This window comes from Phyllostomus discolor, chromosome 6, assembly GCF_004126475.2.
Source record: "Phyllostomus discolor isolate MPI-MPIP mPhyDis1 chromosome 6, mPhyDis1.pri.v3, whole genome shotgun sequence".
In the NCBI taxonomy this organism is placed as follows: Eukaryota; Metazoa; Chordata; class Mammalia; order Chiroptera; family Phyllostomidae; genus Phyllostomus; species Phyllostomus discolor.
The window spans coordinates 146,057,417-146,080,439 of record NC_040908.2 but is presented as its reverse complement, the minus strand read 5'-3'; the positions used below and the strand labels follow the sequence as shown (position 1 = coordinate 146,080,439).

Genomic DNA, 23,023 nt, shown 5'->3' with positions numbered 1-23,023 from the left:
ATTCAGTGGGTGATACAAGGTGATCAGGTTCTTTTTATTTTATCACACTGCTTCTCCAAAGTAGGTTGCTACTTTAAAAAATGGAGTGATGTTTAAAAATAATGAGATTGTACCTGCTATGATAATTGCTACCACTGTAGGCTCTTATAAAGGGGCTGTCAGAGAAGGAATATTGGTGAATTTATGAGTGACAGTCCGTGGCCATGTGTATTCAAGGCCAGAGACTCTTCCTGTATTAGAAGCGCCTTTTTCCACGTATGTATTGAACAAATACTGATTAAAGCAAATAATTGATGAGTGCAAGATGTAGGACCAATTTGTGTAGAAAAGAAATATAAAATTCTTTTGATTTACATTAACTACACATACAGAGATGTATTTTTTACTGAAATGAATAAATGAAATTATATAACTGATCTTCAGTCTTTTTTTTTCTTGCCTCTATTCCTCCACACATAGAACTCTGCCCATAACTATATTAACAACTTTATTTTCCATATTTCCTCCATTCTCATAAAATAACATATAGACATACATGTATATAAATAAGATATATGTTTTTTATCCTGTTTTACAAAAATGGGTTATACAAATTTTTATGTATTTTTATTCCATAAAATCTTGTGGAAATTCCCCCAAACTACCTGTTACTGTCCTAATTAATTTCATGTAGATATATAATATTCCATGATGTGAATGTACCGTAATACATTAAACCATTTTTCTGTTAGTGAATATTAACTTAGTTAACTGTTTTTGTTGCTGGGAAGTTTACAGTTAATAACTTTGTACAACACCTTTATATCCTGGTGCTTTTATTTCTACAGAGTATATTCCAGGAATGGAATTGCTGTGTCAAAATTTGTGTATTTTTATTGTTTGAATAGCTTTTACCAATGGCTTTCCATAAAGGTCATAACAATTCATATTTCCTTCAGCAGTGTGTGAAATCCCTTTTCCTCATATTGCTTCAGTAGTGTTAATACCCTTTTAAGCTTTTACCATTCTGATTGGTGTAAAATATCTATTTGTTTTTCCCATTTTGTAAGTTTGTGTTGCTTTATTGTTTTTAACCATTTTCATTTTCTCTTCTGGGAATCACCTATTCATATTTTTTGTCAATTTTCCCACTAAGTAGTTTTAGTTTTTCTAGCCTAGTGTAAGAACTGTGTATAATCTGTCATTGTATTTGGAAGCTGGTGACTCGACTTCACTCCCGCTCCCATGTTAATTTACCTCTACTGAGCCCAGCAGCTGGGTGCACGGAAACCTCAGGTTTTATGGCCGTCTCAAAGAAGATGGCTGGTGGAGAGCCTAGGGCAAGCAAGGCTTAAGAAACTGACCCGTAGAGATACTTGGAACCCCTCAACTGCCTTTACCCCAAAGGAATGTGGACATCAGGCAGGCTAAGTCCTCCCTTCTCTTGAGCAAAGATTTCTTTCTATCAGAGGATTACTAACAGCCTGTTTGCTCTTGTACACTTGCTACATAGCTGCATTGGTAGGGGAAGAGTCAATTATCACTCCTAAGACTGCCAACACAGCTCCAGTGACTAGATAGTAAAAATAATTGGACAGTTAGTGATCCAGCAACTGTTGGGATAGGCCCCCAACAAGGTAGAGCTGCTGCTCAACAAGGAGACAGACACTAATGAGTAAAATAATATGAATGTAGTGAGATTGGAAGGACAGTATTTAAAACTCTGGAGTCAGAAACTTATTGTTTAACCAACTCCAGCAATAGGTCAAGTGGAGGAAGATTGTTGCTTGGAGACTTAAATTACTGTCCTGGAGGAATCAAGTGGAATAAATACTTTTAAACCTAGAGCAAAAAAAATCAAAGAATGGGTAAAAAAGTTTTAAGGATAGAATAAGGAGATTTAATGTGTATAATAGGAGTTCTAAAAGGAAAATGGAACAAAAGGGAGAAGAAGCAGTAATTTAAAAAAAAAAGTTGTCAAGCTCAAAGACTTCAGAGTTCTTATCTGTAGCACCTTAAGCCACAAAACTGGAAAATTTATATATACTAAGAGAAAAGGAACATGAGCCAAGATTTCTCTAGCCAACCAAATTATTCACTTATCAGGGGGAAACAGAGTGATATATCACAGTTGACTAATCCTGCCTACCATTTGATGAAAATAGAAAAGAAAATCGAATAATATTTAACCTTGGTCTTTGCACACATTCTTATTCCTGCGGGGAATAACTCTTCCCTTTCTTTACCAGTGTAACACCTCATCCTTAACACCTGAACTTTTTCCAGGAAGTCTTGCAGCTCCCCAAGTCTGAGCTTCATGCTCCTCTTAAATGTTTCCATGGTGCCCTGTACTTACCCTACCTGAGTGCTTATTTTCCCTGTAAGATCGTAAACTCTATGAGAACGTGGGCAGACTGTGTATGTCGTGTTCACTGGTATCCCTAGTGCCTAGATTGCAGTGGTTTGCCTGAGTGACTAAAAAGTTTATGTATGGTAAAAATTAGCAAGATTTTTTTCTGTCCTACTATGCTTTGTATATCTGTATTCATGTTGTTGACTCTTACAAAATTTTTAATTCACACAATTTCAACACAAGTACATGAAAATCTATTCATACAGGTTCGATCTACATAATGTATATTTACAATGCATATATCTTATGTTGGGTTCAAATGTCTAATAGAAATGTCTATTCTACCTATTTGAAAGGTAGAATTAATAGGAAAGTATAGAGATGAATTTGCAGGATTAATTTAAGAAACTGAGAGGTATTGTCTTAATACTCTCTAAAGAATGATGTTAATCAGATATTTTTCTGTTTCTCTTCAGATTAAAGCTAAAAATTATGACAAAGTTGAAAAGGTGAGTTCTATTGAATATACTTTGACTTTTATGCTGAAGTTTCACTTAAGACTTACCATATATATGACAAACAGTAAATTGAACAGTTATTAGATCTAGGTAGTGATTATATAGGAGTTGATGGTACTTATTCAAGTTTTCTTTATGCTTTAAAATGTTAGTAAAAAATTTGGAAAAGGAAAAGAGTGATTATATTCTATTGACAATGAGAATCCTTTGATTATCTAAAAGTAAGAAATAGGAAGGGAATTGCTATTTACTATTTATTTGTAAGAAGATAAATACATGAAAGGAGCTGAGCTTTTGAATATTCCATATCACCCATGTACCTGTGAAATTTAACCCTGGATTCTATTTTTTTTTGTATTTATAGCTATTTCAGAGATGCCTTATGAAGGTTTTGCACATTGATTTATGGAAGTGTTATCTTTCATATGTCCGAGAAACCAAGGGCAAACTACCAAGTTACAAGTAAGTTAAGTCAGGATCTTCAGAGAATACAAGTGACCCGAAGCACACAGTCAATCCCACAGTAACTCACAACTCCTCTTAACTCCAGGGAAAGAGATGGGCTTGCTGTCAAATGTAAGAAAAAGCATCTTATTACTTGTCACAGCATCACTCTTGGCATGTTATGATGCAGTGTGCTAAATTAATGTCATCACTAAGCTAAACAAAAGAACTTGATGTACTTCTAAAGAAGCCTTAAAATTTTTGTTTACATATACAAAAGGTTCAAATAGTATTCTGATCATATGATCAGGAGTTATGATTGTGTTTTAGTTATAGATACATTTTAATGAACACAATTTTTTAAAACATGTTTTTCACATTTATTTCAGAGAAAAAATGGCTCAAGCATATGACTTTGCACTGGATAAAATTGGGATGGAAATTATGTCTTACCAGGTAGAGTTAAACATTTTTTAATATATACACTTAATAAATTTGAAAATGTGAAGAAAGTAACATTTTATTTTATTTCTTAGATTTGGGTGGATTACATCAATTTCTTAAAGGGCGTGTAAGTATTTCTATAGATTTTTTCCCCCCACTGTGTACAGTTGATTTAGCTATAGTTTAATTGATGGCCTTTCTTATCCACACCAGGGAGGCTGTTGGGTCTTACGCAGAAAATCAGAGAATAACAGCTGTCCGAAGGGTTTATCAGCGAGGTTGTGTTAATCCAATGATCAACATTGAACAACTCTGGAGGGACTATAACAAGTATGAAGAGGTAAATTAGGCCAGAGTAGTTATTATAACCAAGTCAGTTTAATTTACGTGCCTTGTGGATTTGGGGATTCTAGCCTTTCTGGTATTAGGTACCTGGGTATCAGTGCTGCACATGTCTCTTTTTGTGTTAACTATAATGAAAGAACACTCTTGATGTTTTTGCAAGGTTTTGAGAGTCTCATATTATTGACGAGTTGTTTTCAGAGGATATTCTGGAAAAATTGAAATTCTAACAACTTGTATTCAGTGCTAAACTACCCACACAATCATACACATACATTGCCGTGGATCTCTTATGAAATGGTATTTTTTCAAAAGTGTTTTAATAGCCCTGGCTGGGTTGATCAATTGGTTAGAGCATCATCCCAATACCTGCCAGGGTTGCAGCTTTGATCCCTGGTCAGGGCACAGAAGAATCAGCCAATGAATGCATCAATAAGTGGAACAACAAATTAATGTTTCTCTCTCTCTCCAACCACCCCTCTGCCACATTCTCTCTAAAATCAATTTTTAAAAAATTCTTTATATGTTCTGTGATTTGGAAGAACTATGTAGAATATTGAAGTCATTCCCTCATAGGTATGAGCAGTGGTTCTCAAATTTTTTGGTCTTGGGATTTTAAAAATATTGAAGACCACAAAGAACTTTTAATTTTAATATAGGTGTTATATGTCAAATGTAGCATATTGAGGTCAAAACTGAGATGTTTTAAATACTTTTTTAGTCATTTAAATTTTACAGTAATAAATTCTTTACCTTTTAACATAAGTAGCATTAAAACAAACTGTATTTTCTAGAACAAGAAAAATTTTAGTGAGAAGAATGGCATTGTTTTGTATTTTTGCAGATTTCCCTAATATCTAGCTTAATAGAAGAGAGCTAGATTTTATCAGCTTCTAAATTCAATCTGCTATGGTATTGAATGACATGTAGCCTCTGAAAACTCCACAGTGTGTTTATAATAGAGGCAAATAATGTCTTAGTATTATATGAAAATTTTTTGATATCAGAGACCCCACCGAAAGGGTCTTGGGACACAGGAATCCTCCGTCTACTCTTTGAGAACTCCTAGACATGAACGATAATGTTCATGTCTATCCCCTACCTCTGCATTTATTTTTTTATTTCTTTTTTCCCCCCACATGGCTGTTCACCCACACGAATCTCTACATCAGTCTTTACTACTGATATTAGAATTGTGTGGGAAATAATGGAGTTTTTCGAAATCATTCCCTAACTTTAGAAATTTCTGAGATACAGAAATTTTTTTATTGCCAGTTCAGTAAACGAATAAGTGGACCATTGTACTAATATTAAAATATACTTAATTCAAAACTAATATGTTTTCCTTTGTTTTTTCTTAGGGTATCAATATTCATTTAGCTAAAAAAATGATTGAAGATCGGAGTAGAGATTACATGAATGCTAGACGCGTAGCAAAGGTACAAAATTCTATCAGACCACTCGTTTTAATGATTGTTTTGTATATATTGTTTACTTAAGAACTTTTCCTGTCTGGTATTACTCTTTTAATATTTTCAGCCATTAAGAGTCTTAATGACAATTACATTGCCTGAGCCAAAGATAGATTTGAAATGAAATACCTCTTTACATACCTGTAAAGGGGCAAAATAGAATAAATCAGGTTTGGAAGAAAGTTTTCAAATATAGAATCAGGTCATAGAGACAAGGTTCCAACTATAATTAAAGAAGTTCTTATCCTTTCCTCCTGTGTGCTCATACGTACTGAATACTGTCCCACTCTGTTGTCCGATAACAGCTGTCAGGGACAGACTTTTGTCCTGTGAACATACCTTTCCATTAATTGACACCATAGAAGTTAGGGAAAATAGCCTGGTAATACAAACTACTGAAATTTAAAAAGACAGATAGTTTCTGCACAGGTGGCCGTAATGATGCCACCAGATCATCAGTGAAGTTGCTCAGTCCTGGACAGTGACCCCCTAGATTACCTGTAGAGAGGGCCCAAGGGTGTTCTCTTACCCAGTCCTGATAACCTGTTCCTGGGGAGGTAAATCTCTGTGATCTCTCTCCCTGCTCTTAAATAGTTTTTAGATTATGTTAACGAAGTGCCATTTGGAAGAAATAGACATTTTAGCACAGTATTCCAAACGGATCAACTCCATCCTGTTTATCTGTACATGTGAGTTGTCCCTATGCTCATCGCAGAACACTAAATGTTTGTTGTCTAGGAATATGAGACAGTAATGAAAGGTTTGGACCGCAATGCTCCCTCAGTGCCTCCTCAGAATACTCCTCAAGAAGCTCAGCAGGTAGATATGTGGAAGAAATACATACAGTGGGAGAAGAGTAACCCTCTTCGTACAGAAGATCAGACGCTTATAACAAAAAGAGGTAATAAGATTAGACCTCCTGGGACTGCAGTTACATGTGTGTTAGGCCACTTGATATTGTCCCATAGGTTACCGAGGTTAATTTGTACCCCCAGTCTTCTTTCCTCTTGTGGTCTTCAGCTCCAGTGATTCTTACAGGTCTATCTCCATGTTCACTGAGCTTTATTTTATCATATCCGATGTCCTGTTTAGACCATCCAGTGAATTCTTTACTTCAGATATTTTACACTTCAGTTTTATAATTTCCATTCTAGAAATTTTGGTATTTTTTTATAGTTTCTATCTTACAGTTTTCTTTTCTCTGTTGCAATTCTGTATTCATTACCATCTCTTTCTTTATGTCCTTGAACATACTTATACCAGTAGTTATAAAATCTTGGCTAATTTCAACAACTGGGCCATCCTGGTGTTGGTTTCCTTTCTCTTGACTATGGGTCACATTTTCTTTTGGACTTTGTACATATGTACAAATGAATCACTGCAAAGCTGGATTTTGTTATCTTCCTCGGAAGAATGTTCAGTTTTATTTTAGCAGGGAGTTAAGTTACTGGCAGATCACCTGGACCTTGTGGTGGGTTGGATAGGTCTGTTTTAGTTGTGCCCTTAACCTCAGGGTAAATCTCTTAGTTCTGGGACATAGTCCTTATTCCTAGGACATAATGGAAAGTACAAGGTGTTTACCCAGACCATCTAACTTGTTGGGGCTCAAATTCCAGACTTGGTCTCCATTACAGTGGGCAGCTGCTGAGATATCTGTTCAGCTCTTTCAGCCTTCCAGCTTTGCTTTCTGCTTGGGCTCTTTGTATTCTTTCCTGTGTATGTATATTTTGGGGGTCAGCTAAAGATTTGAGGGCATGTGTGCCTCGATTTTCAGGCTCCACCATCTATGGCTATCTCTTTTGGGGAATTTCTCCCCTAGTTTTCAGCTGCTCTCATAGCTCAGATCTCAGTGGTACGCATCTCAAGCCAGTAAGACTTCAGCATTTGACTTGAGTCCTAGATATCCCCGAGCTGACACACATGGGCACACCCTTGAGGAGAAACACCATATTAAATATGGCTCTCACCCAGTGTGGTTCTGAGTTTTTAGTAGCTCAGTCTTCTCTGGTTTCTGTTGTTTTGACCACTCTCCAGTGCCTTTAAATGGTTGCTTCTGTGTTTTTCCCCTTATGAATTTTATTTCTAGGATAGTCAGTCTAATACACACTACTCTGCCATTGCAGAACTAGAATTTGGAACTTTCAAAGATTCTTTACTCTTGCCTTGCTTGCTCTCTTACTCTTATTCCTTTCAAATACTGGATTTTGTTTTGTCTTGTTTTGTTTTGCCTACACCGTTTTTGTATCTACTCCTGACACCCTTGGTTTCTGCTTGCTGTGTCATCTGACCAGCTTCTATCCCTTCAGGTTTCGCTTTAGATGTCAGTTCCTTAGTGAAGCCTTTTTTGAGTCCCTAAGCTATGTTAAGTAAGTTTCGAGAGTACCCTGTACTTTCCTCATCACAATACTTCACTCTTTTTATGATTGCTCTCAATGTTTTGTTTTGTTTTTTCAATATACGGCAGACTTCTTGAGTATAGGAAGTCTTACTCACTGGTGTAATCATGGTGCCTTTCACATTCCTAGCATATAGTTGGTGCTCAATAAATATTAACTTAAATGATGGATGGATAGATGGGGCTTGGGAGGATGATGGTGCCAGAAGTCACTAAAGCTTTTATTTCTAGTTATGAATCATTATTGAGTGCCCTATCTTAGCTTAATAATTTAATGGTGATGCCTGTATTGACAGTTTTGTAAATAATATTTATTTTAATTGAGTGTTGTAATTGTCTTTCCTTAGTTATGTTTGCTTATGAACAGTGCCTGCTCGTGCTGGGCCATCACCCTGACATTTGGTATGAAGCCGCCCAGTACCTTGAGCAGTCGAGTAAACTGCTGGCAGAGAAGGGGGTGAGTATTCCTTTTAGTCCCTCCTGGTCTTTTCATGGTTTTGGTGTAGCAGTAATTTGCTAAAAATGTAATGCTGAATTTTGGTTATAAAGAGGCCCAGGCTGGTGTGGCTCAGTGGATTGAGTTCTAGCCTGTGAACCAAAGGGCCGCAGGTCCGTTTCCCAGCACATGCCTGGGTTGTGGGCCAGGTCCCCAGTAGGGTACTCATGAGAACAACCACACATTGATGTTTCTCTCCCTCTCTCCCTCCCTCACCGTCTTTCTAAAAATAAATAAATAAATAATTTTTAAAAAGAGTGTTAATAACTTTATGTCAACATGAATTTTAGTAACATTTCTATATGATTAGACTTCCTTAGTCAGAATTGAAATGGAATAGATTTTTAAATGTAGCATAGTGATGAATCATTTAGAGTACTTTATGATTTTTGTATTAAAATAATGGAATAAGTGTTTGGAATATTTTAAAATCCAGAAGTGCATATGTGTCTGAATGTACATATATAATGAGTGTATATTTTATTCTTCTTAAACTATATGAAAATTATTGAGTGTGAACTTTTCTTTTTTTTCCCTTCTAGGATATGAATAATGCCAAATTATTTAGTGATGAAGCTGCTAATATATATGAAAGAGCCATAAGCACTTTATTAAAGAAGAATATGCTTCTTTATTTTGCATATGCAGATTATGAAGAGGTGAGTAAAAATAATTACAACTTTCTTATAAACGGATTTTTTACTGCAAGACTGGATTTTTTTTTCTGGCTATCTCTTTGGCAAGAATATTGCTTTGGTAGACAAAGATGATGCAAAATGAACACTTACTAGTCCTCAGCTTATTATATATTTATGCTCAAAGCAGGTGCCACTGTGGGGTGCAGCCTCTGGATTCCTCAGAGCTCAAATCCTGCTTGTTTAGAGTACATATTTATACCCACTTCTTCTCTACCACCTTAGAGTCGCATGAAGTATGAGAAGGTTCACAGTATATATAACAGACTTCTGGCAATTGAGGATATTGATCCCACCTTGGTGAGTAATGTTACAGATCTCTTTCCCACTTGCAGTCTGCTTAAACAAACAAAGAAAATGTATTTGTGTACAATAAAATTTCCTGTTTTTATTGTGTGGTCCTATGAACCTTGACCAATAACATTGAGTCACGGGACTGCCGTCATAATAAGATATAAAACACTTCAATCACTTCCCAGAATTTCCTCATGTGACCCTTCATAGTCAGCCCGTCTACTTTCCCAATCCCTGGCAATCACTGATCTGTTCTCTACTCAGTCTTCTTTTTTTAATGCAGCAATATGAAACAGCCACAGTGGGGCTTTCTCTATCTAACACCTTCTTCGTGATCATGATTGGAAGCCATTTATGCCACATAATTACTTCATGATAAATATTTCTTTTTAAAAAATGGAGGCAGGAGAAACCAACATCCTGAGAAGGGATGGACAGAAATTCACTTTGTCCTGAGTTCTGCTCTGTAATACTGGTTTTCAAAGCCCTGAGTTTCTGTGACAGCGCAGTGGAGCTCTCTCAGCCAAGGGAAGTGGGGACAGGCCCATACATGGGGCTCTGGGCCCTCTGCCTCTAGTCAGCTACAGCTATCCTGCTCTTTTGTTTGTTTGTATTGGCATTCCACTGCTGTAATTGTTGGCATTTATTAATCATTTTTTAAAATTTTTATTTATTGATTTTAGAGAGGAGGAGGAGGAGGAAGGTGGGGGGAGAGAGAGAGAGAGAGACACTGATTTATTGTGCACTCATTTATGCATTCATAGGTTGATTTTTGCGTGTGCCCTGACTGGGGATCGAACCTGAAACACTGGCATGTTCAGTAATGCTCAAACCAACTCATCTACATGGCCAGGGCTTAATAATCATTTTTAAATTCATTTAGCAAACTGCTCTGTACTGTGCACTGTGCTAGATTCCAGTAGTATAACAACAAATTAGGTAAATTTTCTTTTCTCAAGGAACTCATAGTTCATTCATTTAAGCACTCATCTGTCAATACTGGGTAACAGTTTGATGTCATGAAAACTGGGCAGATAAGGCCCTGGTTAGTGTGGCTCAATTAATTGGAGTGCTGTCCTGTACACCGAAAGATCGCAGGTTTGATTCCTGGTCAGGGCATATGCCTAGGTTGTGGGTTTATCCTCAGTGGGGGTGGGGGCGTGGGCACATCCTGGAAGGCAACAGATGGATATCACTCTCTCTCACATCACTGTTTCTCTCTCTCTCATATCAGTGTTTCTTTCTCTCTCTCTCTCTCTCTCTCTCTCTCTCTCCCCCTTCCTCTCTTCTCCTTCCTCCCCCCTCCCCCCCACTTCTTCTCTCTCTCAAATCAATAAACATATCCTTGGGAGAGGATTAAAATCATCATCATCATCATCATCATCATCATCATAATGTTAATACCAGAACAAATTGGCTTATGGATTTAGATAGTACAATACCTATAATTTACTTTCTCATTTCTTGGGTATACATGATTCCTTTCTTATGCAGAAAAACATATTAGTATTGGAATAAGGTAAATCTGTTTTGGATGCTACGCGGATCCCATTCTACCTTAACTGATAGAAAACAAATACTTGTTTTTGCATAGGTATATATCCAGTACATGAAATTTGCAAGAAGAGCAGAAGGTATCAAATCTGGAAGAATGATATTTAAAAAAGCAAGAGAAGATACTAGAACGCGCCATCATGTCTATGTTACTGCAGCGCTCATGGAGTATTACTGTAGTAAGGTAAGGGTGGCACTAGAATAGAAAATAATTTCCTTTATCTGAGATACATTAATTAAAAGAAAGGTATTCCTAGTTTTTGTCATTAAGTTTTTTTAAGATTTTATTTCCTTATTTTTTAGAGAGGGAAGGGAGGGAGAAAGAGAGAGAGAAACATCAATGTGTGATTGCTGGGGGCCATGGCCTGCAACCCTGGCATGTGCCCTTACTGGGAATCGAACCTGCGATGCTTTGGTTTGCAGTCTGCACTCAATCCACTGAGCTATGCTAGCGAGGGCTGTCATTAAGTTTTAATTGCTCATGTCATAAAGTATATCTAAGTGTATCTGTGTACAGTTGCATGGAGCATTAATTCAGACCCCCACTGCCTGCAAATTTCTGCCTTATTAAACTGCGTATTTCTGAATCTAAACCCTGAGTGGTTTCTAGCTCAGCAATTTTTACTTAATATGATTTTAATTTCCATTTTAATTCTTATTGTACCTTATCATGTTTAGATATTTTAGTTTTAATATCTTTTTGAGTATCTTGTCTGTTGTTTTGTAGAAATAAGTACTTCCCTCTCTTTACTTCTAGGACAAATCTGTTGCCTTTAAGATTTTTGAGCTGGGGCTAAAGAAGTATGGAGACATTCCAGAATATGTTCTGGCCTATATTGACTATCTTTCTCACCTCAATGGTAAGTAGATTCTCAGTCTAGAATGATTACTTAATATTAAGCCATCAGTGTCATTCTCTGAAATTATGTTGCTGGATTTTTTCCTTTATAAATGTGTTATAATTAGATCCTCACACCAGAATCAGGTACTTGATAGGCACTCAAGAAATATCTGTGACCTGTCAACTACAAATTTATATTCATCGGGAAATAGCAGAGGCCTTTGACTCTGCATAAAGAATGGTCTGTGTTGCATCATCAGAAAGTCCCATCAATAGTAGGATAAAGCCACAGGTTTAGAGTTGGGAGACACAGAGTTGTTGATGCTCATCTCTGATGACCTGGGCAAATCATCTCTTGTGCCCAGTCTGGGGCTGAGGATGATAGGACAGGACAGACAGAAACAAACAAAAACTCTAGCCACCAAAACTCAAAGATGCTCAAGTAGTAAAGTAAAATGCTACTGAGGAAGCAAATTAAAAAAACAAACATTATCTTTATTTAACATCTTTAGTTTTATTTCCCTGTTCTGTAATAACAATAATAATAATAATAATAATAGCCATCCTCTGTTGTGTTCCTACCTTATACCAGGCACTGAGCTAGGAGATTCTTACGTACATATATGTACCTCATTTAGTCCAGTTAACCCACAGTCAAGGATGTGTAATTTTTTGACTAAAAATTATCTCATTAAAATTGATTTAAGAAAACAATACATAATTGTATGCTACATAAATGATTATATAACTAGATAGCACAGGTATATATCAATGAAATGATAGTTTTCAGAAAATATGTAGCATTTTATATACCTAAATAGTAGAAAAGAATAAAAGTTAAATATGATTTTGTATTTCAGCTTAGTGATTCTACACTCTGGAAGAGGACTTAACTCTTAAAAAGTGAGACAGCAGAGCATTTAATGAAAAAACTTTTTTCTTGTACAAAATTAATCTTCTTCACCAATTTAAATCTTTTTGCTTTTTTAGAATAGTTACTAGTATGTACAATATTTGTTGTTCTAAAATGGACACTGATATCTGATGTCAGCATTTTTGTCTTTTAGATAGTCCATCATTCATTCATCCATCCATCCACCCATCTGTCCATCATTTACTCAGTACCTTCTGGTTACTAGGGTCTGAAAATATAAATGTGAATAGGACCCCTTTCTTCCCCTCAGAGCATTCTCATGGGGGAGTCAGATGTGTAAATGTAATTAGACCATCAGCTAGTCCTTAATTGTAGCATGAGTTCTGGGGTTAGGTATATAAACTTGTTTCAGCTTTCTCACCTGCAGAACAGTCATAGAGTACCTTTCATAAGGTCGTTGAGAGGATCATACGGGCTTTGCATGTGGTTGACTTACCTATGGAATATGGTACGCATATTATATGTAAATGTTAACTACTTCTGATAGGGTGGCAATGATGAAAAATGTGCTAAATACTTAGGAGTCACAGAGAGGAGAGTATAATGTAGGTTCTGAGTACTGAGCACTTGAAATGTGGCTAGGCCAGAATGAAATGTGGTACACAGGCAAAATACCAGGCTTCGAAGAATAAGTTTGAGAAACAATGTAAAATATCTTAAATTTTCAAATAGATTACATGTTGAAATGATAATAATTTAGATATATTGGGTTAAATGAGATAGATTAAAGTTAATTTCACCTGCTTTTACTCTTTTAAATGTGGCTAGCAGAAAATTTAAATTACATATTTGGCTTGTATCATTTCTATTGGACAGTGCTATCTAGGTGTCATAAAAAAGGGGATAGGAGATGAGCAATAGTTCATTTGCCAGATAAAGATATAAGAAAATGCATTATTCCAGGCAGAGAACCATGTAACAAGCAGTGGAAAGTTACGTGCAATGGTAAAGAATGTACCTTGAGCAAAGCATGGAGCACAGCAAAAAGAATAAAATGCAAGATTTACATTCCATTTTCCAAAGTATAGTATGTTAAGTTTAAGGTGAAAGCCAGGGTATGGTGTCATCTTCTTTGGTTGAATACATAATGCACTCAATACATATTATTTTTATCCAAAAAATTTTATTTTTCAATATAAATTGAGTTTACATTCAGTCTTGTTTTGTATCAGTTTTAAGTTACAACATAGTGGTTAGACAGTCATATACTTTACAAAGTGATCCCCTGATATTTCCAATGTATAGTTATTACAGTATTATTGATTATATTCCTGTGTTGTACTTTACATCTCTGGCATTCAGTACATTTTTAATACATGTTCAGTACATTTTAAACCTCGTGGTTTCACTTTGCATGTGGACATATAGTAAAACTGAATAACTACCCTGAGGCAATAACAACCAGCTACTCTGCTGGATTTTTTTAAATCTTCACTCAAGGATATGTTTATTGATTTTAGAGAAAGAGGGAGATACATTGATGTGAGAGAAAGACATTGATCGGTTGCCTCTCGCACACTCCCTGACAACCCACAACCTAGGTATGTGCCCTGACTGGGAATTGAACCTGCAGACTTTTGGTGTACTGTACGATGCTTCATCCAACTGAACCACTGGGTCAGGACTCTGCTGGATTTTTTTTTTTTACAATTTTATTTAGGTATGATTTATGAACCATAAATGCACCCATTTAAAATATAATATTTTATAATATAATATATAATTGAATAGGATCCTTAAATATTAATAGATGCATTAGAGCTTAGCAAAAAGTATCATCTTCCCACTTCAAACTACAAAGTACCTCCCATGACTCTTAAGTTTTAATCCATTTCTAGTGACCATTCTTTTTTGTTTGTTTTGAATTTTTATGAGTTTATTTGAGCCCGACTGATGACATATGCCTGGGAGCAAGATCTCAGATGCTCCTCTGGTGACCATTCTTAATTCATTTTCCATTTGCATATTTACCAGTCTAGATATTATTGTACCTGTACAAGAATTTAAACTTAAATATAGTGTCATCCTGGTGTTACAAAATAAGAAACTCAAGTGTATCTAAATTTGAGCTTGCCATCCTTCATATTCAATGTATTTAAAAATTATTAATAGTCTGACACTTCTAATGTCAAGCAGATATGTAATTTTCATTATTTCTAAAAGGCAGATAGGGCCCTGGCTGGTTTAGCTCAGTGGATTGAGTGCTGGACTGCAAACCAAAGGGTCACTGATTTGATTCCCAGTCCCTGCACATGCCTGGATTGCAGGCCAGGTCTCCAGTAGGGGGTGCTTGAGAGGCCACCACACATTGATGTTTCTCTCCCTCTCTCCCTTCCCCTCTCTAAAAATAAATAAAAGAGGATGCTGGACTCACATATGACAGTATTATGGTTTTACATTACAACTGCAGTATACTAAGGAGGACTGAACTACAGGTAAAAAGACCTGGCTTCTAGTTATAACTCTATTACTCAGTAACAGTGAGCCAGATCTGCTCACCTAATTTTTTTGAACCTCAAGTTTCCTCATCTATAAAAATTGGGTATGATAATGAAAGTTTCCTTTCTGCATAGCGTTTTTGTGAGTATTAAACAAGATAATACATGTGCACATATACTGTTGAATTGTAAACCTGATTTAATATTTAAAAACTCTTCTATCATCCTAGAGGACAATAATACCCGGGTTTTGTTTGAACGAGTTCTAACATCTGGAAGCCTTCCTCCTGAAAAGTCAGGGTAAGCCATTGTGAAAACTTGTTGGTCCAATTCTAATGTGGCCTGTATACTTGAATTGTGATCTGTGGAGTGAATGTTTGTTTGTTGAGTGTAAGTTTCAGGAGAAATTCCCCTTCTCTCTTGAAACTTAACTTACAAATGCCTGCCTGCAATATTTCTATTCCTGTTTAAGTTAATTATAGTTTAGTTTTTGCATACTGATAAGAATTGTTTTGAGAGATGTCTTAGCAATTTGTTATTGAGTATTTTAATATATCTTCTAGTTTACTATATCTCTAGAAATTGATGTGAACAGATTAGAAGTGTTCTGAAATTTTTACCTCCCTTGAGAGCACAGATTTGAGTCTCTGAGACTTAATTTTGGCTGTTTAGAATAGTGGTGAGGTATAAATTGATTTTCAGTGATCCATATTAAAGGGAAAAAATAGAGAGCTTTTATATTTTTATTCACACATTGAATGAAGAATGAATTCTACATTATATTTAATGCTACTCAACAAAAATGGCGGAGCCACATTTTTCTGGAGAAACTGGAAATCTATCCAGATTCATTTTTCTATTCTTCCACCTAGAGTTTACCTTTTCCAGGGTAAACTATCCCTCTTATTGACCACAAAGGATGGGGACATATGCTAAATAAGTAAAAACTCACAAAAGAGCTTCAGCACAGAAGTATTGAGGGTGAAATATTATGTCTATAACTTACTTTAAATATTTAAGCAAAAAACTATGGCAAAATATTAACAATGATTAAATCTAAGTAATGATATATTTGTTGTACTATTTTTCTGTAGTTCAGAAATCTTTATAATGAAAAAGAGACATACTTTTTAAAATGGAGAGGGGGAACTTAAGGCGTTTTTTTGTAAATGGACTCCCTGTCCCAAACCCAAAATAATTAAGTATTGATTATTTTCTTACAGAGAAATTTGGGCCCGATTTCTAGCTTTTGAAAGTAATATTGGTGATCTAGCTAGTATACTCAAAGTGGAGAAAAGACGGTTCACAGCATTCAAAGAAGAGTATGAAGGAAAAGAAACAGCTTTACTGGTAGATAGATACAAGTTCATGGATTTATATCCTTGCTCTGCAAGTGAACTAAAAGCACTTGGTTATAAGGTATGTACTTAGGATCAAGATGTGTGTAGTGTCCTGACTTTTCCAACATTTTAGAATACCTCATGGATAAACTTTACATTCTGAAGTACAGATTAATCTAGTTTTAGGATAGATTTGCTCAGTTGGTTGGAGCATCATCCCATAGACAGAAAGGTTGCGGGTTTGATTCCCGGTCAGGCACATACTCGGGTTGCACGGTGTGTACCCCACTTGGGGCACTTACGAGGAGGCAGTCGATTGATGTTTCTCTCTCACACGGATGTTTCTGTCACTCTCTCACTCCCTTCCCCTCTCTCTAAAAGTAACGAGTGTTCTTGAGTGAGGATAGAAAAAAAGAAAGAAGAGTTCAGGGATTGTCCTTGGGTTTATGAAACATTGAGTATCAAAAGTGCTGAACAAAATGAGTATTAAAATGAGATTTAACAAATGCTTTCATTCTTTCCTTGAAATTGTCAATGCCTAGTGTCTGGTGGGCAGATGGAGGTGTTGGGAGGGAAGCAAAGCAAAAGAAATCTCAATGTCATCTTAGGCATTACATTTTTTTTCTAGTCGTTCTTAAAACTGATGAATGTCCCTGGTGACCAATGTTGCTCACTTGGTTGGGTATCATCCCACAAACCAAAAGATTGCTTCTTTAATTCCTTGTCAGAGCACGTGCCTGGGTTGTGGGTTTGGTCCCCCATTGGGGCATGTATGAGAGGCAATCAATTGATGTTTCTCTCCCTCTCTTTCTCTCTCTCTCTTCCCCTCTCTTTAATTAATAAATGAATAAGTAAAATCTTTTTTTAAAAATTAATGTATTTTGACAGGAGATCTTACCAAATGTAGTTCCTGTTGCATATGTGTAGGTATAATGAAATATTACAGCTTGATAAATAAGTAAATTTCTTTGAGGAATCTGTATCTTTAAAATAGTGCTTCTTCATTGGGGCCCTGAGGAAATTAGCTTAGCTAAGAATGGAGCTCCTTTGTGTAGATCACTTCGTCATACGAAAACAAATCTGGCTACCTGAAACTGTTCGGACCAGGGGGAAGAATTCATGTTTACGCAACCCCAGAAACAGTCCTGGCTGAGAAGAGCCATTTTTCTATTATTTCTTGAGTTTTCTCTGTCATGTTCAAAAAGACCAAGATGGAAATTCCGAGGGAAGAGTCCCAGATCGGTCCGTTGACTCTAACCAGCATTATAATGAGTACTCCTGACCACACTCTCCCTTTCCTCACTGCCCTCTTGTGGCCTGGGTCTCACCGTGCTGCTGTCCAAGCCAGATTAAAGTGTTTGAGAAAAATCACCCATAATTAACCTTTAGACCTTTTTAATAATGGAAGCTTCAGTCCTGTGCCAGCCCCAGATTCCTTTTCTGAACTCTAAGGGGTTACTGCTCAGGGCTGAGCAGGTTCTGCTTCTAGTTTTTAACTATTTCTTAGTGAAAAGCCAAAGACATTTTAGACTGTGTGGATTTATTAGAAAAAGCTATTTCAACTTTGCTAAGATGAAAATGGAAATTAAGAAAGTTAATGAAAATAAAGAGCTATTTCCAAGTAGAACCACTTGAATATGAATTTTCCATCTATTTCTTTCTACTCTTATTTTGGAAGGATTAATGTGCTGCTGTGTGTGTAGCATGAGAGAGGAAATGTGAGAAAAAAATAATTTCCAACAAGCCTGCTAATTTAGATTTGCCACCAACTGCATTTGAGCACATTTTGAGAAAGTGAAATGCTCTTATTATCTCTTGATGGTGGCAAAATGGGTTCTTTTGGTTCTAGATGGGCAGATTGACAGGCTGCCTGTAGCAGAGAATCTTCTCTGGGGTAGGGTCTCAACAGGTGGATGTATCGCTCCCTTTGGAGAGTGGTTCTCAGGCCTGTGCTTCCCATCCTCTCTCTGCTTCCCGGCCGTGGGACCTTGGAAACGGCAGAGCCTCCACTCCCTTCTCTAAAATGGAGATGTTACTGTTTGCCTCATCAAAGAAGGAATAAATGGCTAAAATTGTCTGACGAATAGAGATTGCTCAATAAGTGTTCCTTCTTCCTAGAATTGCGTGTTGGGGATAATTTTTTATTTAATTGGCAAATCTTATTAACTAACATAATCAATAAAACAAACTTTATTTTAGCTTTCATGAAGCAGATCCTCACTTAATCTAGCTTCCTCACTTAAACTGACAGGTGTTGTTCAATCCCAGTGGAAGGGAAGTGTCAGAAAAATATTTTAAATTATAGATTTTCTTCCAAATTACTCCACTCTAGTTGGTGCCCAATCTTATGTATTTACCCACAAAAGCTTGTATCTATCTGACAAAAGTCCCACCTGGCAACACTGTGTCTAAATGATTAACTGGGGTTGGGTAAAGTTATAAAACACCAAATCTTTAGAGCCTTTTAGCTTTCTTTGTTGAGTGTTTAACAGTCTTTACCATCAAGCTCTTGTATATTCCTCTCCATTCTTTCTGTGATTTTTACCCAATTATTCAGTGTATCTTCGAGATTGTAGAACTGCACAATTATACTCTACAAGTCCCTTTTTCAGGTTTAGGATTCTTCTGTTCTGCATTTTCAGGATGTCTCGCGTGCTAAGCTAGCAGCTATAATTCCAGACCCAGTTGTAGCTCCTTCTATAGTACCTGTTCTGAAAGATGAAGTGGATAGAAAACCAGAGTACCCTAAACCAGACACTCAGCAGATGATTCCATTTCAGCCACGACATTTAGCACGTAAGCCATGACTTTAGATCCAGTACTGATTTCAGTCCAGAGGTGTGGGGGGCAAAGCAATATGACCTTTCCATTGTAGGTTATTTATTACACAAGGGTCACTGTGACAAGTGACTGGACTGTAATCTTTGAACCATGTTAAGAATGTTTTAAAGAAAAAACATAAAACTTGGTGACTCAGGTTCCAGTAACCCTTTTTGGCAGTGATACTTAGACAGTGTTCAGAAATGCTGCTATGTACAGGTTACCTGTACAGCTGGAAACTTACTTCAGTGGTGTTATTTGCTATTATTTATGCTTACTAATGGGCACTAGTCCATCTAGATCCTATTTGAACCAGGCCCTTATGATGAAATGTTGTTGAGTAATTGACTTTAAACAAGATTGCTGAACAAATGACTTGTGAGGCTTACAAGGGGTGTTTGACAAAAATGGACTTCCATTTAGACCCTGGGTTGTCTTATGCAAAGTCACTTGTTTATTCTTCTGCCTCCTGGTGGCTGTGAGGTTGAGACGGCTCTCACTGTCTAATCCTGTTGAGTTCGGCAAAACATGTAAAACACTAAACACAACTTGAAATGTCCGGAACAAAGCAACATAGACATAGAACATCTTTGTGTGCAAGTGATTTATGTTAGCTCTTAAATGTATAGAAATTCCTCCATCCCACCTGATTCCTACTTTTCTCTCTTATAGCTCCAGGTTTACACCCAGTTCCTGGTGGAGTATTCCCGGTACCACCTGCAGCTGTTGTTTTAATGAAACTTCTCCCTCCTCCCATCTGTTTCCAGGTTAGTTCACAATTTTCATGATAGATACTTGTTCTGTGAGTTACAGTACCTGCGTGCTTTTCCTTTGTATCACAGGAAATATAAAGTAGTGCTATTTTAACTTGTCATATTATTGGGGATTAAAATGTATTTGTATTAATCATCAGAAATGCAAATTAAAAGCATAATGAAGTATCACCTCACACTTGTCAGAATGGCTATTATTAATAAATCAACAAATGACAAATATTGGTGAAATGTGGGGAAAAGGGAACCCTAGAGCACTGCTGGTGGGCATACAGGTTGGTACAGCCACTGTGGAAAATAGTATGGAGGTTCCTCAAAAAACTAAAAATAGAATTACCATGTGGTCCAGCAATCCTACTTCTGGATACTTACCCAAAGAAATTCAAACACTAATTCAAAAAGATACATGTACCCCTATGTTCACTGCAGCATTATTTACAATATCCAAGATACGGAAGCAACCTAGGTGTCCGTTAGTAGGCAACTGGATAAAGGAGATGTGGTACATACATACAATAGAATATCACTCAGCCATAAAAAAAGAATGAAATCTTACCATTTGTAATAATATGGATGCACCTAACGATATTATGTTAAGTGAAATAAATCAGACAGAGGAAGTCAGATACCATATGATTTCACTTATATGTGGAATCTAAAAAACAAAATAAGTGAACAAACAAAACAAACTCATAGATACAGAGAACAAATGATGATTGCCAAATGGGAGGGGAGTTGGGGGACTGGGTCAAAAAGATGAAGTACAAATTGGCAGTTACAAAGTAGTCGTGCAGGATGTTAAATACAGCATAGGGAATATAGTGAATAGTATTTTAACTATATATGGTGCTACACAGGTACTAGACTTACCAGGGTGGGGTAATCACCTCATAAGTTATGTCTAGTCACTATGCTGTACATGTGAAACTATTGAATGTCAGCTATGTCCTGGCCAGGCGGCTCAATTGGTTAGAGCGTCATCTTGATACAATACTGCAGGTTCAATGAATGCATAAATAAGTGGAATAGCAAATCGATGTTTTTCTCTCTCCCTCTCTAAAAATCAATAAATTTAAAAAAATTTTAAATAATATCAACTGTAATTGAAATTTAATTTTAATAAAATTTTTAAAAATAAAATTTGTATCAAAAATAGGGTCCTTTTGTACAAGTGGATGAACTGATGGAAATTTTCCGAAGATGCAAGATACCAAATAGTAAGTGATGGAAGCTCCTCTTCTTAGAGTAGAATTCTCACTGTTGTCTCCTATCTGCCACTGAAGTTTCCCAAACCAGCTGGCCACCTTGTGGAAATACAAGAAATCAGCAGTGATGCAGGCCTTCCTGGGCACAGAGACTTCTCTGTAATCTGATTTCACTAAGTAACATGTCATAATAGCTTATCTTTTCAAAAGCGTATCTTTTCTATTCATGTGAACATGCACTATTACATTAGACTTAGATTATGAAAACAATTTTATTCATTTTAACAGCAGTGTTTGTCTTTTCCTTTAATTATTTAGTGTCAGTACTATCCCATGCTTTGCTAATAGTAGGCTATGAAATGAACTGTAAAGTATCCAAAGTAGCACGTACATATCTTTTCATAGCAGTGTAATTTTCAGCATCTTCCAAAGTCCGTTTCGTTTTGTTTCACCAGCTGTCGAGGAAGCTGTGAGGATCATTACGGGCGGAGCCCCAGAGCTAGCTGTGGAAGGCAACGGCCCGGTGGAAAGTAACGCGGTGCTCACCAAGGCCGTCAAGAGGCCCAACGAGGACTCAGATGAAGATGAGGAAAAGGGGGCTGTCGTCCCTCCCGTTCACGACATTTATAGAGCGCGGCAGCAGAAGCGAATTCGGTGAAACGGGCTCAAAACCTGCCTCTGAAAGAAAACTGTTACCCAGGATTCCCTTTTGCCTCTTAAGTCATATGTTTAAAAGAGACAATGCTTTGTTACAAGGTTCTTGGAAACAAAGTTGTATTGTCATTGGTGCCTCTATCATATGGTTCTTGAGAAAGAAAATAAACCAACCTGTGTGAGCTTTAGAACGTGGAACTTGCGCTCTGAGCAAAATTGGGTTTTCAGATGTGAGAACAGTACAAAATGGCAGAACTGCATTTTGTTCCCTCTTCAAGGGTGTCTTGTACGTGCCGCCTGAAGACTTGTGAGTTTTCAACAGTTTTATTTTAAAAACTGGATGGCTTATGATTGTAAAGCATTTTATCACATTTTTCTGAAAACAGTCGTTCTCAGTCTGCTTATGTAGAGTCCTGCCTTATTGTTTGTTTTTTATTTATGGCAGAATGTATGGGATCTGTTTTGTAGTTTAAAATTTTAAAACAATCCTTTAAAAAATAAAAGGATCTCAAATATGTCTTGCCTCCTTCTGCTACTTTCATTCAGAATTTACTTAAAGTAGCTAACTTATTTTATGTTATTCAACCAATACAGTTTAAAAATAATTGTCAGCCCTGGCTGGGTAGTTCAGTTGGTTAGCGTGCCATCCCGATAAGCCACAGTTGCGGGTTCCGTTCCTGGTCAGGGCACACACAAGAATCGGTCAGTGAATGCAAGAATAAGTGGAACAACCCTGGCTGGTGTAGCTCGGTGGATTGAGCGCGGGCTGCGAACCAAAGCATCACAGGTTCGATTCCCAGTCAGGGCACATGCCTGGGTTGTGGGCCACGGCCCCCAGCAACTAACTGCACATTGATGTTTTGCTCTCTCTCTTTCTCCCTTCCCTCTCTAAAAATAAATAAATAAATCTTGAATAAATAAATAAATAAATAAAATCTTTTTTTTTTTTTTTTTTTAAGAATAAGTGGAACAACATATTGCTCTCCCTCTCTCTCTCAAATCAATTTTAAAAAGTCAATACAATGAAAAGTC

The 23,023-nt window shown here is 36.6% G+C and overlaps 1 protein-coding gene across 1 annotated transcript in view; it reads left to right on the top strand.

The window, feature by feature from the left end:
- Window positions 1-22,504, top strand: part of CSTF3 (cleavage stimulation factor subunit 3) — a 72,315-nt gene extending 49,811 nt beyond the window's left edge. Inside the window, exons 4-21 of the mRNA XM_028514687.2 lie at window positions 2,809-2,841; window positions 3,215-3,312; window positions 3,684-3,750; window positions 3,831-3,865; window positions 3,952-4,078; window positions 5,442-5,519; window positions 6,291-6,453; window positions 8,295-8,404; window positions 8,986-9,102; window positions 9,364-9,438; window positions 11,027-11,170; window positions 11,744-11,846; window positions 15,430-15,499; window positions 16,423-16,618; window positions 19,182-19,335; window positions 20,032-20,126; window positions 21,289-21,349; window positions 21,793-22,504. Coding sequence (XP_028370488.1) covers window positions 2,809-2,841; window positions 3,215-3,312; window positions 3,684-3,750; window positions 3,831-3,865; window positions 3,952-4,078; window positions 5,442-5,519; window positions 6,291-6,453; window positions 8,295-8,404; window positions 8,986-9,102; window positions 9,364-9,438; window positions 11,027-11,170; window positions 11,744-11,846; window positions 15,430-15,499; window positions 16,423-16,618; window positions 19,182-19,335; window positions 20,032-20,126; window positions 21,289-21,349; window positions 21,793-21,995 — 1,929 coding nt within the window. The 3' untranslated portion in view covers window positions 21,996-22,504. The remainder of the gene's footprint in view (window positions 1-2,808; window positions 2,842-3,214; window positions 3,313-3,683; window positions 3,751-3,830; window positions 3,866-3,951; window positions 4,079-5,441; window positions 5,520-6,290; window positions 6,454-8,294; window positions 8,405-8,985; window positions 9,103-9,363; window positions 9,439-11,026; window positions 11,171-11,743; window positions 11,847-15,429; window positions 15,500-16,422; window positions 16,619-19,181; window positions 19,336-20,031; window positions 20,127-21,288; window positions 21,350-21,792) is intronic.
- The last annotated feature ends 519 nt before the right edge of the window (window positions 22,505-23,023 follow it).